General features: G+C 50.3%; 1 protein-coding gene across 2 annotated transcripts in view; it reads left to right on the forward strand.

Annotated features, from left to right (window-relative positions):
- Positions 1–10346: 10346 nt before the first annotated feature.
- The window catches only part of TAPBP (TAP binding protein), a 61395-nt gene continuing 55866 nt past the window's right edge, over positions 10347–15875 (forward strand). Inside the window, exon 1 of one of the 2 annotated variants that reach the window (XM_069241869.1) lies at positions 10347–10580. In XM_069241869.1, the coding sequence (XP_069097970.1) occupies positions 10526–10580 (55 nt within the window). In that variant the 5' untranslated portion in view covers positions 10347–10525. Of the gene's footprint in view, positions 10581–11514; positions 11555–15875 lie in introns of those variants that run through there. The other variant, XM_069241870.1, reaches the window with a different exon arrangement.

Raw genomic sequence — 15875 nt, forward strand, 5'->3', positions numbered from 1 at the left:
GGTCCCCGGATTCCAGTGACTCAGTGGGGGCGTCCCTGGGTTCCAGTAATGATTAAGTGGGGGGTCCACAGGACTCAAAAACCTAAGAACCACAGCGCTAAATGATTTCCTTCTTTGCGCCCCTCCGCTTGAGATCCCACAATGCACAGCATCCAGCATAACTTTGAGCATCATCCCAGCTGTTAATGGTGGGCTCTGATTGCTCCAGGGTGGAGGAGGTCACTCGTCCACCACATCCAGCGGAGGACCATCCTCTGCCCGGCCTGGGGGCCACCACAGTGGCAGATGTTTTCCCTCATGAAAAAGACTGTGGTGTGGTGTTAGGATGCCCGGGGTGGGGGGAGGAAGGGTTGGAACTGGACTTCTAACCCTGAATGGGGGCACTTGATAGGCCTGTGGTGGAAAGACTGTGAGGGTCACATGGTGGTCTCTCGCGAGGTAGGTGCCGGTGATCCTGGTGGCAGACCATAAACCCTACCACAGACAGCTGGTCCAGCACCATCTAAGGGGGTCTACACCACTGCTGATGTCCCGATGGCAGTACCGGCGGGATAGGGCGGCGAGGAGCCCAGCAGGAGTGAGGGAGACACTACATTTCTGAGGGGGGCACAGACAGCCCAGAGAAGAGCCGAGACAGGGGCTGGTTGGCCCTAAGAGCCAAAGAACGAGCCGAGCCATCAAAGATGTAAATCGGGCATCACATTTCATGAGAAAAATAGGATAAAGACTCTTTAAAATAAAAAAAAATGTATTTTCAACATTTCTCAGTGTCTTAAAAAAGTACATATGATTATGTAACTGAACTGAGTGACATTTATTGAAAGTAAGATTGTTTTATACATAAAACATCCCCATGCCCTGATGACATTGCCACAGATTATTTTAAATGTGTCAGTTTGTCATGTTCTATATTTATATAGTATATTTTGTTATTAAATGTGACACATCATTTTATATCAACCATATACAATGGAGTTTCTTGTGGAGCGGAGATATTGTCCTGGATTACTTCAATGTGCTCTCTAGCCGTTATGATCCTGAAGAATGATACAGGGTGCAGTAAAGCGATGGGCCATGGATCACACAAATTGGTCAAGTGGGGAAGCTGGGATTAGAGCCCAGGATTACATATTGTACAGTTTAGAGACTGTAGGGCTATACCATTCTCTTTTTAACACCAAAGGTCAGTGCTTTGTGTTCAATTATTCAATTAGTGATAGTATATGGAGATCAATAAATACACATCACATATTAAAAAACGGATATTATGCAAACACATATATACATTTGCGTAGCCGTGAGAGTTTAATCTGTGCTTCTCTCTTTGGAATGTTTCCGCAGACACTGAAGACCAAACCTAGAGCTCGAAGTTGCCTGGCTGAATTCATTCAGGAGCAATCTCCGGGGGGATCAACGACTTCTCTGTTTTTATTTTGCTGCTGTCATTGAGGGGTGAAGATTTCCTCCCACCCACAAGTAGTGAGGATGAAATACTTGCCCCCATCAACATCAGGCCAACTATACAGTCCCACTGCCTCAGCCTCAACCCAGAGGCCAAAACCCCAACAGTAACTATAGCATCTTGCAGTGAGTTTTGCATCTCCCTCAGATGGCAAGGCCAGAAGCTCTCTAACCATATTAAGTGAGTTTGCCATCTTCTCTGACCTCCGGCCAGTTAATAGGCCCCAATACAACTGAAATATGCAGCATACCGTGAAGTATATGCATTTGGAAAACACCATTCCCTAGTAGGATAAAGAAGTCCTTACATTGTACTTTTTCTCAAGCCTGCTGATCCACCAGGAACATTAACATAAAACAGCCTCTGCTGCCTTCCGTTGCCCTCCTGGCCCACCTGGCCGGGGCAGCTCCTCCTTTAGAGTGGACAAGAGTTGCCCCGCCAACTAAAATGCCCCCAAAACCCCAGAGATGAAAAATAAAATGGTAATAAAGTTAATTTATTGCCATTTTATTTTTCATGCACCTGTCCCGAGAAGTGTCAGGATGGGGCGGGGCCTGCTGAGTGGCAGCAGCATGGCGAAGGGCGGACCGCGTGGGCACATCAGTTAAAAGTGACATGTCCTTTGGTCCGGCCTTCTTGCGACGGGCAGCCAGACATGCGCACTTTAAATCTCTCTATCCCAGCTGTCCTCAGCCTGCTGGGTAGAGAGCATGCACAGGCCTCCCGCGCTCTTGAGAGTGCTGAGAGAGACCGCTCCCTCCAGTCCTGGTGCTTCTCGCATGCTTGCTATCTGCAAGAAAGCAGCACCAGGATTGGTTAAGGGAGTGGCTGGAGTCCGCACTGAACACCGGACTGCAGCGGGGAGGAGGATGCGTCGTGCATGGAAGGTAAGTGGATTTTTATTTTATTTGCGGCGCAATAGTGGATGCAACCACCACTCTCCGTAGATGCCAGGCGCCACTCTTACCTGGCTCCAGAAACAGAATGATTTTACGAGCAGCTCAATGCCTCAATAATTAAATAATTTAAAAAACGAAGAGGCCTTGGAGCCCCCACAAAGCCTGCTTATCAGATTAAAGTCCTTGAAGGAGATACAGGCAATATGCAGCAATGCGAGATATGTTCTGTCTGCCGCTGTTTAATCTTCAGTTCCACTTCAGAATCTGGGTAGTGGATATTGTCTCCTGCATCTCCCAAACCCTAAATCTGAGGGTGATAAATAAGCCCCCCCCACACACACCAGAGTTTCTATGCCTATGGAGGTCAGGGATATGAAGGGAGCCGCAGGGTTGGAAGGGACCAGAGGTGAGTGGAGCAGGGCTGCAGGAGTGAGGGGCAGGGAGACGTGTAGTGTTCGGCAGTGATGGGCAGAACGCCGAAGATTAATAGTTTGTTGAGTTGGAGAGTCCGAAGAATATCAAGTTCTGAGGTCGGCTGCCAGGGCCGGTCTGGGAACCCAAAGCAGCCCTGGCAAATTTTGTCAGACCAGCCTAGCGAGCAAGGCTCCCCATTACAAGGAGATTTGTGTGCCCCCACCCCATGAAAATCTGAGAAAAAAATGGCAAAAAAGTTGCATTCTACAACACATTTTCCATTATATATTCAATTGTATTCGTTTTTAAAGCATAGTAAATGATGCCCTTACAGTGCACCAGGACACAGCAATCTTTATTGGGGCCCTTCAATGGTTCCTCTCAGCATTACCCTCTAACAGTGCCTCTCATCACTCCATAGCCACCTTTCACATCTATTTCATGTGCGAGCAGCCTAACCTCAGACAGCACCCCTCAGGGGTGTGAGACTGCACCACAGTGTGCTGCAGTGCGGGCTGCGAGCAGAGTAACCTCCGGTAGCACCCCTCAGGAGTGTGAGCCTGGACCGCAGTGCATGAGTAGACTAACTTCCGGCAGCACCCCTCAGGAGAGCGAGCCTGCACCGCATTGTGCTGCTGTGCGGGCTGCGAGCAGCCCAGCCTCTGACAGCACCCCTCAGGAGTGCGAGCCTGGACCGCAGTGTGCTGCTGTGCGGGCTGCGAGCAGACTAACCGCCAACAGCACCCCTCAGGCGTGCAAGTCTAGGCCGCAGTGTGCCGTGCAGGCTGTGTGCAGCCTAACCTCTGACAGCACCCATCAGGACTGTGAGCCTGCACCGCAGGGTGCTGCTGTGCGGGCTGCGAGCTGCCTAACCTCCGGCAGCACCCCACAGGAGTGCGAGTCTGGACCGCAGTGTGCTGCAGTGCGGGCTGCGAGCAGACTAACCTCCGGTAGCACCCTTCAGGAGTGTGAGCCTGGACCGCAGTGCATGAGCAGACTAACTTCCGGCAGCACCCCTCAGGAGAGCGAGCCTGCACCGCAGTGTGCTGCCGTGCGGGCTGCGAGCAGCCTAACCTCCGAGAGCACCCCTCAGGAGAGCGAGCCTGGACCGCAGGGTGCTGCTGTGCGGGCTGCGAGCAGCCTGACCTCTGAACTGAGCAGGACTCACGGGTGATGCTGAAGGCGCCCGCTCCAATGAGGAGCTCTTCTGTGCTACAAGAGCGGGTAAGACGTGAAGTGGGCCAGGTGGGCCCGGGGGCTTGCTAATAATGGTGCTGCGGCACCATGGAAACTTTTGACTGAATTCCTAAAGAGTCGAAGGGAGAACTCTTGAGTATGGCCTAGCAGTTTGCTTTCTCTAATGTGGCCACCAGGTAACCTCAAACATGTCAGACGAAGGAGGGTGGGATGGGGATTTGCCTAATATAACCACTAGAGCCCTGACCTCAAGGGGGATTGTCTTGTTGCTTGTGAATATCGTACTTCGTTACATGTGTAGAGTTAGAAATAAAATACTACTTTTCTTGTAAAAGCAAGTATTTGGCTGGACATGATTTATTGTTTGTACTGCTCACAACTGCCCCCCCAAAAGCAGCTTCGACTGCACAACCATAGCTGCCACTAAGAGTCAAGTGCAGAAGGGATCCTTGTCCCAGTTGAGCGAGGTCCATAGTAGGTCGGCCCCAAGACAACAGGAGTAAGAGGCCTCAACCACTACTGTTGGGCCCAGTAACCCCTTTGCGTCTTGTAGCCCCTGAAAGGGGTTCTGACGCATGACCTGAATACACTTGGTAGCCATGGTCAGTACCTTCCATTCCAGCATGGTTTGCATTCATTAGCATAAATGTAATGCCTTCTTTTAACAGGTTTGGTGTGATGCCAAACCAATACAAAGTTTTTCCCCTGGACTTATTGTTAAAATCCTAACTTTCACTATGTGGATGCTTAATTATCAACACAAGAACAAAAGATACAACTTCAATCTCAAACAACAACCAATTATGCCTCAAACACAATATTTAGATTCTGATAAATATCTAATAATAAAATACATCTACAATACTAGTGACATGTGTTAATATAGTTTATCATCCATTGGACCAGATACATCATCAAAAACGTTTGGTCCAGAAATATCATAGAAATCAACTGTATACAATAGAAATACAAAAAAGTTATAGGGGGTCATTCTGACCCCGGCCGGCGGCAGAAGCCGCCGGCCTGGCTGGAACCGCCAGAATACCGCTGCGCGGTCAAAAGACCGCCGCGGGTATTCTGGGTTTCCCGCTGGGCTGGCGGGCGACTGCCAGAAGGCCGCCCGCCAGCCCAGCGGGAAACACCCTTCCATGAGGATGCCGGCTCCGAATGGAGCTGGCGGAGTGGAAGGGGTGCAACGGGTGCAGTTGCACCCGTCGCGATTTTCAGTGTCTGCATGGCAGACACCGAAAATCTTGGTGGGGCCCTGTTACGGGGGCCCCTGCAGTGCCCATGCCATTGGCATGGGCACTGCAGGGGCCCCACGACACCCCATACCGCCATCCTGTGCCTGGCGGCCAAAACCGCCAGGAACAGGATGGCGGTATGGGGGTCGGAATCCCCGTGGCGGCGCAGCTTGAGGATTCCCCAGGGCAGCGGAAAACCGGCGGTACACCGCCGGTTTTCCGTTTCTGATCGCGGCTGTACCGCCGCGGTCAGAATGCCCAAGGGAGCACCGCCAGCCAGTTGGCGGTGCTCCCGCGGTCGTTGGCCCTGGTGGATTTTACCGCCAGGGTCAGAATGACCCCCATAGTGTCTTTGTGGTGTGCAGTGTCCGGGTCCTCTGTTCGCCTTGGTGAAGGTAGAAGCGTGGGTCTTTGCCAGCTCGCACTTCAGCTTTCATTTGTGCCGTTATCATACATTTTATTCTCAAATTCCCCCATATAAAAACTACACGCTGTTACTGATGTCCCTCCCCAGGTACTTTACGTCATCTTATATGAGGTCTGATTAGCAGATCCTGCTTTTTTCATGACCTTCAAGAATCTTTTCTCCCAGTACAAGTGATCAGACGAGTTATCCAGAGCTTGTGTGACTGAAGCACAGGTGGACAGTCCTCATTACAAGAATTGTCTTTGTTCTGGAGAACACAGGCGTCGAGTACCACTGTGAGCTCACTGAGCTACCAAGTATCTCCTCTTTGACTGTCAGTGGGCACTGGAGCTAAACAAAGTTGGCCCGGCGCGGTGTCCGGGAGAGGCTGATATCTTACAGGATGTGGTGGAAAAAGCGATTCAAGAAAGTAGGCGGAAGGTCTGAGCTTTTCAACATTTTGGGATCGTCCTGGAAGATTTCTCTGACGAGTGACCAAGCGTCAAATGTTTTCTTTAAGGTTCACTCAGATTTGTACTCAGAGAGTGAAAGTTCAATCTTTTTTTATTTTCTTCTAAAAAACTTGAGAATTCTTCACATCTTACTGTGGTGTTCCTTAGATCTACAGGGGCTGTGGAGTTGGTGTGTAATTTGATGAGTTAGAAATGTTTTCTTGGTGATTTTTTTGCTAAGTGGCGGTGTGGAGTCTCGGAGACCATGGAACAGGGTGTGACCACCACCCAGATGTGAGAGTGCAAGGGCTCGAACAGCAGTTGTAAAACTGCCTTCAGAAAGAAACGCTGTCACTTTCTTCAGACGAGAGCTGGTACCACGTTGTTTTTCTATAGGGTGAGGTTGGTGTCCTGAGTGAATCCATGTGACTTGCCATTCCGTGAAAGCTGGAGTTTGAAGCTATCAAGGTTCATGTCATTGGAACATGTTTATACTGTTTTTTGTTTATTGTTCTTGCCAAATAACAGGAATTCTGTATGGAACCCTGGGGAATTCAGTGGTGAACAAACTGGTGCCAGTTCGAAAGGTGGAACTAGAGAACAACCTTGCCCGTGAACCCCATTTGTGACTCCAGGGTGAGTATGAGGGTGTTGACAGCTGGGAGGTCCAGCAATCTCAGGGGGCAGGGCCCATCTTAACCTGCGGTCAGGAGTGCATCTTCTAGAGTGATTACGTTTGCAATCTCTCTGTTGTAGAAGTGATTCGAAGCCAGATTTGTATTCATGCAAGAGAAGGATAGAATTGATGTGATCTGGGAGTTGAACACAGACTGTTTTTTCAGTGATCTTGCAGATGAATGGTGGGTGAGTGCAGCGGGCGCAACATCTTGGAAGAGACTAAATCCACGGGTTAGGGGGCGCAAATTACTTGCCTTGCCCCGGGTTAGGGGGCGCAAATTACTTGCCTTGCCCCGGGTGCTGACAACCCACGCTACGCCACTGGGTGAGTGTTGGGCTGGTAGTCTGCGAGGTCATCCGGGCCTAGTGTAGCTCTCTTTAGGATTGGGGGGTTGATCTGGCCAGTCTTGAGAGCTTCTGGGAAGATGCTTACAGTGAGGGAGGAGTTGACAATGTGAGAATAACAGAATGTCCACAGAAAGTGCTTTGATGATATATATTTATATGTGTAACTATATTATGTATCATTCATCCAAACAAGGTAGGAGTTTGACACCTTAATAAAGCTGTCACACCTGAACTCAATGTATACGTATGCCATGGAGGGAAATGTGGCCCAATAATACGTTATATGGAACAAGTGCACTAATAAAAACAGATAAACAGATGTATTACTACACTGCAAAGGTGTTATTGCCACAGAGAACTGGAAGTAACGTGAGAAAACATTGATTAAGGCTTCACTTTTGCCTTTTGAGAATCACTTCACAGTAGACAACAACTGTGGCGATGCTCAGGAGGCCTAGTTCTTGTGATATTTTACTGCGGAGATTTAATCCCTTGTGTTATGATTATGGCTAAACAGCTTTGCTTTTGACCATTGCACATGAAAAACATAACGACATAAAGCATACATGCAGATCCACTGAGTGTAGTATAATATTTAGGCATTGCCTGTTGTGAGTCATTCTGCCTCCCCAAGCTCACCAAAATATATCTATATATCTGCGAATCCACTGCAAAATTGAAAAAACAAAAGTCCAAAAGCTGCGCCCCCTCTCCTGGGGTAGGCCTGGCAGGGGTGGCGAATTTGCATATTTAGGGGAGAGGGCAGTTGGCCCTCCTCTCCTAAGCCTCCTAAGGCCCCAGGAACCCCATGTCCCACAGCCACTACTGCAAAACGTGGCAGGTGTTCAGGTGGCTCCCCCCTCCCCAGGCCTCGCAAGGTGTCAGGGACCCATCCCCCAGGACCGGCTCCAATGATGTTTCCCGGGAACCCACTCCTGAGACGCAGTTTCCCTGCCTGCAAGAATGCTGGAAGGGAAAAATGGGCACTCCCACCCGGTGGGACTGCAAAAATGCTGCTGCGGGGAGATAGCACACTTTTTCCTGCCTGCGCTTTTGCAGACAGGGAAACAGGGATTGCTCCTGCTTCTCGGGAGCAGAGGAAGACCCCTGCTCCCGCTGGGTGGGAGCAATACCGGCTGCCACTGCACCCAGGAGGGGAGGCAGCGGGGCAACGAGGGCCCTGGGGCTCCCTCTCTGGCTCCCAACGTAGTTTGTTGTGGGTCCTTCAGGTGGGCACCGGGATACTCACATTAGGCCCCGGTTGATGGGGTACCCTGGGCCTCAAAAAGGCTTGGGGCGGCGTGCACCGCCTCACTTAAAAAATAATCTGGCCCCAGCAATGGGGTCCCTGGGGTCTGTAAAGGCCTGGTGCGCTCCTCCTCCTCATAAAACCTTATAAAAAATAATAAGGCTCCAGGGGACAAGGTCCTGGGGCCTGGAATGGCTTGGGATGGGGCCACACGCCCCTCCCCAAATTTTTATAAAAAACAAAAGAAGAATTTGTGGCTCCTGCCAGCACCCAGGAGGTGGTAGGGAAGCCAGTAGGACCATGGGGTTCCCCTTGCAACCCCCAACAAAAAAAGTAAACTAATAGATGTCCCAGGTGGACACCGGGACACCCAAAAATAGTTTTAAAAAATAAAAATAAATGAGTGGCACGAGCCACTCATTTATTATCCACTGTTCCTTTCAGTGAGTGCCCCATAATGCCTTGCAATGGCTTTTAAAACATATTTTTACAGCTTGGCAGTGCTTCTAGAAGGGGTAGGGGGACCACCTAGCATTTTTTTTTAATGGTGTGGGAGGATGCAGGGAGTGCAGCAGTCCGCCAGCATCATTAAAAAAACACATTTAGTCTCTGGGGTCATTTAACCTATGACCCTGGGAGAGCTTACCATATCTTTTAAAGCACTCATAGCTGGAGCGCTATGGACTTCAGCCGGAGTGCAGAGTCCCCTTGTGGTTGGCGGTGGCCAGGCCTTGTGTCCACCCCCATACTTATAAGGCTGTGCATGGCGTGGGCTTGGTTGCCTGTGGGTTGGATGCGTCTGTGAGGAGTTTGACGCAGTGCTTGGCTGCAAGCCAGTTCCTGCACTAACCGCACTCTGCGTTCGGCTGTGCATGGCGTGAGGTTGGCGTTTGGTTAAAAAAAAACCTAGAAATTCACTGAAACAACCAAAGGTTAAAGTGACATTATAGTTAGCTATGCTAACAATATCTTACTTTGCATTGAACAAAAACGTAGAAATTCACTGACAAAAAAAAAAAAGGCTAGAGGGGCGTTATAGTTAGGTGTCACTTAAAACATACTCGTGCCCTCACCATATACTGCAACATATGACATCACTCATGACATGTACTATGACATCACTGACAAAATGACTGTAACTTCTCAGATGGCATGAGTGACACAACACTGTGCATGGTGGGCACGAGTTATTGTTACTTTACATCAGATATAGCCAGGGCCCCTTAAATTCTGCGGCAGGAGAGGGACAAATTGTGTGGCAGGGTACAGTAAATTATGCGTCAAGAAAGGGCAAACTATGTGGCATTATGTGGCATGTTTTGTAATAATACTACTTCATTATTTCATCATTTTAAACTTGGTGGCTCTGTTTGGGCCTCGGCTGCACCTCATTAGTACGAGGGTAAGTAAGAGAAAGGCGATCAGTCCAGCGTTGCAAAGGGCCTTCCACTGCGGGGCAGCGCGTGTCTCTGCATTGGGATTAACCTTTGAGCTGGAAACATTGTTTTTGCTCAAATCTGCAGATAATGCTGCAGATGATGAATTGTGTGAAAAATTAGGCAAATTTATAAAAATGCAACAATTGCCGCGGCCTTTCAATGGCAGAGTTCCGGTGGCCCTGGGCACAGTTACTTGAGGGGTGTTTGTGCACATGCTTGCCCTCTGACCCCAGCCCCCAGGAGTGTACCTGTACACCCTGATGCACATGGAGTTACTGGCCCTAGCCCGCTCGCATCCGGAGTCCTGGATTACTGTAATCCGTAGCGGGGGTCCAAGCGCCAGGACGCAGCAGCCCCTGAGCTGCCTGCACCGACAGGAAACAACGGGCACTGCTCCTGTTTTATTCGGTTTTTTCCCCTTCAGCACTGTCGTCAGAACAGTCCAAACTATAAGTCTTCAACCCGTTTTAAAAATACTTGAGGTATTGTTTTCCCAAACACTCTAGGGTTGGATTTAGAACATTAAATCGTGTGAGGCATGCGCACTGCCCTGGCTTCGAGACGCTACGAAGTGAAAGTGAAAGTGCACTTAGTGTGTTTACCGCCGCACACCGTGGCCATAGAGCGACGAGAGCACGGAAGAGACGGTCACCAGGCGCGGGACCCATCGGAGACAGCCCGAGACCCACCCTGACCCAGAGACAGGCAGAGGATCACACGTCTCCAGCACTCTCGAGATGGCGCCGCCGTCCACAATCTACAAACTGTCTCTGCTGCTGAGTGCTGCTGGGGGTGAGTCTCTGCTCTGGTGTGAGTGTCTCTCGGCGGGCTCCCTGTCTCCTTCCCTGAAGGGGCGTCTCTCTGCCTACGCAGGTGTCTCTTCATAAGGATGACTCTCTCAATCCCTCGGTGGAGGCCTCATACCCAGGATGGCTGTCTCTGCCTGCACCCTCGGTGTGTGGTCTCTTCCTGGACCCTCGGTGTGTGGTCTCTTCCTGGACCCTCGGTGTCTGGTCTCTTCCTGGACCCTCGGTGTGTGGTCTCTTCCTGGACCCTCGGTGTGTGGTCTCTTCCTGGACCCTCGGTGTGTGGTCTCTTCCTAGACCCTCGGTGTCTGGTCTCTTCCTGGACCCTCGGTGTGTGGTCTCTGCCTGCACCCTCGGTGTCTGGTCTCTTCCTGGACCCTCGGTGTCTGGTCTCTTCCTGGACCCTCGGTGTGTGGTCTCTTCCTGGACCCTCGGTGTGTGGTCTCTTCCTGGACCCTCGGTGTCTGGTCTCTTCCTGGACCCTCGGTGTGTGGTCTCTGCCTGCACCCTCGGTGTGTGGTCTCTTCCTGCACCCTCGGTGTGTGGTCTCTTCCTGGACCCTCGGTGTGTGGTCTCTTCCTGGACCCTCGGTGTGTGGTCTCTTCCTGGACCCTCGGTGTCTGGTCTCTTCCTAGACCCTCGGTGTCTGGTCTCTTCCTAGACCCTCGGTGTGTGGTCTCTTCCTAGACCCTCGGTGTGTGGTCTCTTCCTGGACCCTCGGTGTGTGGTCTCTTCCTAGACCCTCGGTGTGTGGTCTCTTCCTGGACCCTCGGTGTGTGGTCTCTTCCTGGACCCTCGGTGTCTGGTCTCTTCCTGGACCCTCGGTGTGTGGTCTCTTCCTGGACCCTCGGTGTCTGGTCTCTTCCTAGACCCTTGGTGTGTGGTCTCTTCCTGGACCCTCGGTGTGTGGTCTCTTACCCATAGTAGCTGTCCAGATGTTTGTGTCTCTCACTACAGCAGGTATCTCTCCCGCCCCCTGAGACATTCGCCCCCACGGTGTCTCTTTCCGTTGTCTCCAGGTGTCTCTCCTCCATGTGTCCCAGAATGTCTCTCACTAGGGGGTTTCCAGCCGTCGTTGTCTGCTCCCTTCACTTTCACTTCTGAGTTGTTACTGAACCCGCCTCCCTCCCCCGCCCCACGCTCCAGTCCACCAGCCCCCTCCTCACATCTGCCCCCATCAGTCTGCCTCCCCCCACCTCCCGGGGAGGGTTCTAGGATAATTGCCCCGCAGAGGGGGGGGGGGGGGGGGTGCGAGGCCCCTCTAATCCGCATGTGTGACACCTTCAGGGCTCTAAACTGCTCCGTGCAGACCCCCCCCTGGGCCGCCCCCCTGCTCTCAGCCACCTGCAAGCACCCCTTTACAGCTCGGATAGGCCTGAAGGCATCTAGGTCATTGCACCTGCGACCCCTGGCACTGCCCCTGCGACCCCTGGCACTGCCCCTGCGACCCCTGGCCTCAGAGGTGCAGGCACAGGGCAGCTCGTGCTCATGGACTTCCCTTGGAGTCCTACTTTCCCTGTTCTTTGTCAGCTTGTTACAGCGGGTATTGTACCATGTTGGGGGCAGGAGGGGGGAGTCCCCCCGTGCCCACCCAGGCTGTACATTTACCTGTGTGACTGCGGGTGCAGCGGGAGGTGGGGGTGCTCCACACTTCTAGGCACGTGGGTAAACAAGCCATGCCAAATGGACCCCTGTACATAAAGAACGGTGCCGCCCCTGTCCTGCCCCCCCCTTCTTACACACGTGTGTAACATGTTCCGCACCCCATGACCCGACTGCAGGGGCTGGCAGGCCTCTTCACACAGGATATCAGCAGGCGGCTCTCCCAGCAGCAAAGGCCAGTCCTGTTGCTATGACCGGTCACTGCCCCCACAGTCGGTCCTGGGCACCCGGGCGCCCTCCTGCCCACCGAGCCCAGCACTGCCACCCGGCATGCACGCATGCCTGCCATGTGCTGAGGCCTAGAAACTCAAAACACCCCCAGAAAGGCACTGCACGAGGTGGGGGCGCGTGTACTCACGCCTGCCCCGCAGTGTGGTGTGTGTTAAACTCACGGCGGTATGTGAGCTGTAGATACAACTGACACTTATCTGGGACTGTGTATACATATCACACCTTCATGTGAGTAAAGCCCAGAGCTGTCCCTGAACCGTATATAAAACTGGCCGTTCCCTTAGCAGGATGTAAAACTCATCCTATCTCCCAGCTGTGTGTAAAACTCATCCTATCCTCCAGCTGTGTGTAAAACTCATCCTATCCTCCAGCTCTGTCTAAAACTCATCCTATCCTCCAGCTCTGTCTAAAACTAATCCTAACTTCCACCTCTGTCTAAAACTCACCCTAACTTCCAGCCGTGTGTAAAACTCATCCTGTCTTCCAGCTGTGTCTAAAACTCACCCTAACTTCCAGCTGTGTGTAAAACTCATCCTGTCTTCCAGCTGTGTGTAAAACTCATCCTATCCCCCAGCTGTGTGTAAAACTCATCCTGTCTTCCAGCTCTGTCTAAAACTCATCCTGTCTCCCAGCTGTGTGTGAAACTCATCCTATCTTCCAGCTGTGTCTAAAACTCATCCTGTCTTCCAGCTGTGTGTAAAACTCATCCTATCCTCCAGCTGTGTGTAAAACTCACCCTGTCTTCCAGCTGTGTCTAAAACTCATCCTGTCTCCCAGCTGTGTGTGAAACTCATCCTATCTTCCAGCTGTGTCTAAAACTCATCCTGTCTTCCAGCTGTGTCTAAAACTCATCCTATCCTCCAGCTGTGTGTAAAACTAATCCTAACTTCCAGCTGTGTCTAAAACTCATCCTGTCCTCCAGCTGTGTCTAAAACTCATCCTGTCCTCCAGCTGTGTCTAAAACTCATCCTGTCTTCCAGCTGTGTCTAAAACTAATCCTAACTTCCAGCTCTGTCTAAAATTTATCCTGTCCTCCAGCTGTGTCTAAAACTCATCCTAACTTCCAGTTGTGTTTAAAACTCACACTTATCTTCCAGCTGTGTCTAAAACTCATCCTGTCTTCCAGCTGTGTGTGAAACTCATCCTGTCTTCCAGCTCTGTCTAAAACTCATCCTGTCTTCCAGCTCTGTCTAAAACTCATCCTGTCTCCCAGCTGTGTGTGAAACTCATCCTATCTTCCAGCTGTGTCTAAAACTCATCCTGTCTTCCAGCTGTGTCTAAAACTCATCCTGTCTTCCAGCTGTGTCTAAAACTCATCCTATCCTCCAGCTGTGTGTAAAACTAATCCTAACTTCCAGCTGTGTCTAAAACTCATCCTGTCCTCCAGCTGTGTCTAAAACTCATCCTGTCTTCCAGCTGTGTCTAAAACTAATCCTAACTTCCAGCTGTGTCTAACACTCATCCTATCTTCCAGCTGTGTCTAAAACTCACACTTATCTTCCAGCTGTGTCTAAAACTCACCTAAAACTAACACGGTTCCTTCCAGCTGTGTATAAAACTCATCCTGTCTTCCAGCTGTGTCTAAAACTCATCCTGTTTTCCAGCTGTGTCTAAAACTCACACTTATCTTCCAGCTGTGTCTAAAACTCATCCTGTCTTCCAGTTGTGTGTGAAACTCTTCCTGTCTTCCAGCTCTGTCTAAAACTCATCCTGTCTTCCAGCTGTGTCTAAAACTCATCCTGTCTTCCAGCTGTGTCTAAAACTCACACTTATCTTCCAGCTGTGTGTAAAACTCATCCTGTCTTCCAGCTGTGTGTGAAACTCATCCTATCCTCCAGCTGTGTCTAAAACTCATCCTGTCTTCCAGCTCTGTCTAAAACTCATCCTGTCTTCCAGCTGTGTGTAAAACTCATCCTATCCTCCAGCTGTGTCTAAAACTCATCCTGTCTTCCAGCTGTGTCTAAAACTCACACTTATCTTCCAGCTGTGTCTAAAACTCATCCTGTCTTCCAGCTGTGTGTGAAACTCATCCTATCCTCCAGCTGTGTCTAAAACTCATCCTGTCTTCCAGCTCTGTCTAAAACTAATCCTGTATTCCAGCTGTGTGTGAAACTCATCCTGTCTTCCAGCTGTGTCTAAAACTAATCCTAACTTCCAGCTCTGTCTAAAACTAATCCTAACTTCCAGCTGTGTCTAAAACTCATCCTGTCTCCTAGCTGTGTGTAAAACTCACACCGTTGCTTCCAGCTATGTCTAAAACTCACACCGTTGCTTCCAGCTGTGTCTAAAACTCACACCGTATTTTCCAGCTGTGTCTAAAACTCACACTGTATATTCCAGCTGTGTCTAAAACTCACACCGTTCTTCCTAGCTGTGTCTAAAACTCACACTTATCTTCCAGCTGTGTCTAAAACTCACACCGTTCCTCCCAGCTGTGTCTAAAACGCACACCTATCTTCCATCTGTGTGTAAAACTCACACCGTTCCTTCCAGCTGTGTCTAAAACTCACACCGTTCCCTCCAGCTGTGTCTAAAACTCACACTTATCGTTCAGCTGTGTCTAAAACTCAAACTTATCGTTCAGCTGTGTCTAAAACTCACCCTATCTTCCAGCTGTGTCACAACTGGTTTGGAGTATTTGGGGATGACGTGCCTCACATCTTTTACAAAAACACATTGGCCCACTCTCTTAGCAGGTCCTCTTCTGGCAGGATCCAACTTTAGGTTCTTCCAGTCTTGGTTGGGTCTTGTACAATCCTTTTCCAAAGTCCAGCTTTTGGTTTTAGGGAAAACCAGGTACTTACCTCTGCTCTCCTGGTCGCTGGGGGTCCCTCTGGTACTCACCTCTTGGGGTTCCTAGTTCCTCCAGCGCCCTTCTAAGATTCCACTTCCTTCGGTGGGGAACTGCCTTTCCCATACCACTTTTTTAGTATTTGGTTTTCCCTCCTGTAGGGCCCTCACTATTTACTATTGCTTTTACCAATGCTTATTGCTTTCGCTTCTATTTACTGATTGCTAATGTGTATATAATAGTGGGTTCACTCACCTCCAGTTGGAGGACTGCCTAGAAGTATTCTAGTGTTGTGTTACTATTATAAACTACCTTTATTTTTGTAACACTGTGTGGTTCTTTCACATGTGTAAGTGCTGTGTGACTACAGTGGTATTGCATGAGCTTTGCATGTCTCCTAGATAAGCCTTGGCTGCTCATCCATAGCTACCTCTACAGAGCCTGGCTTCTAGACACTGCCCACACTACACTAATAGGGGATATCTGGACCTGGTATAAGGTGATAACACCATAGGTGATCACCACACACCAGGCCAGTTTCCTACATTCCACACCTCATACATGGTTCCAGTTGTATGTTGCACCCCTCATACATGG

This window comes from Pleurodeles waltl, chromosome 6 (genome assembly GCF_031143425.1).
Source record: "Pleurodeles waltl isolate 20211129_DDA chromosome 6, aPleWal1.hap1.20221129, whole genome shotgun sequence".
Taxonomy (NCBI): Eukaryota; Metazoa; Chordata; class Amphibia; order Caudata; family Salamandridae; genus Pleurodeles; species Pleurodeles waltl.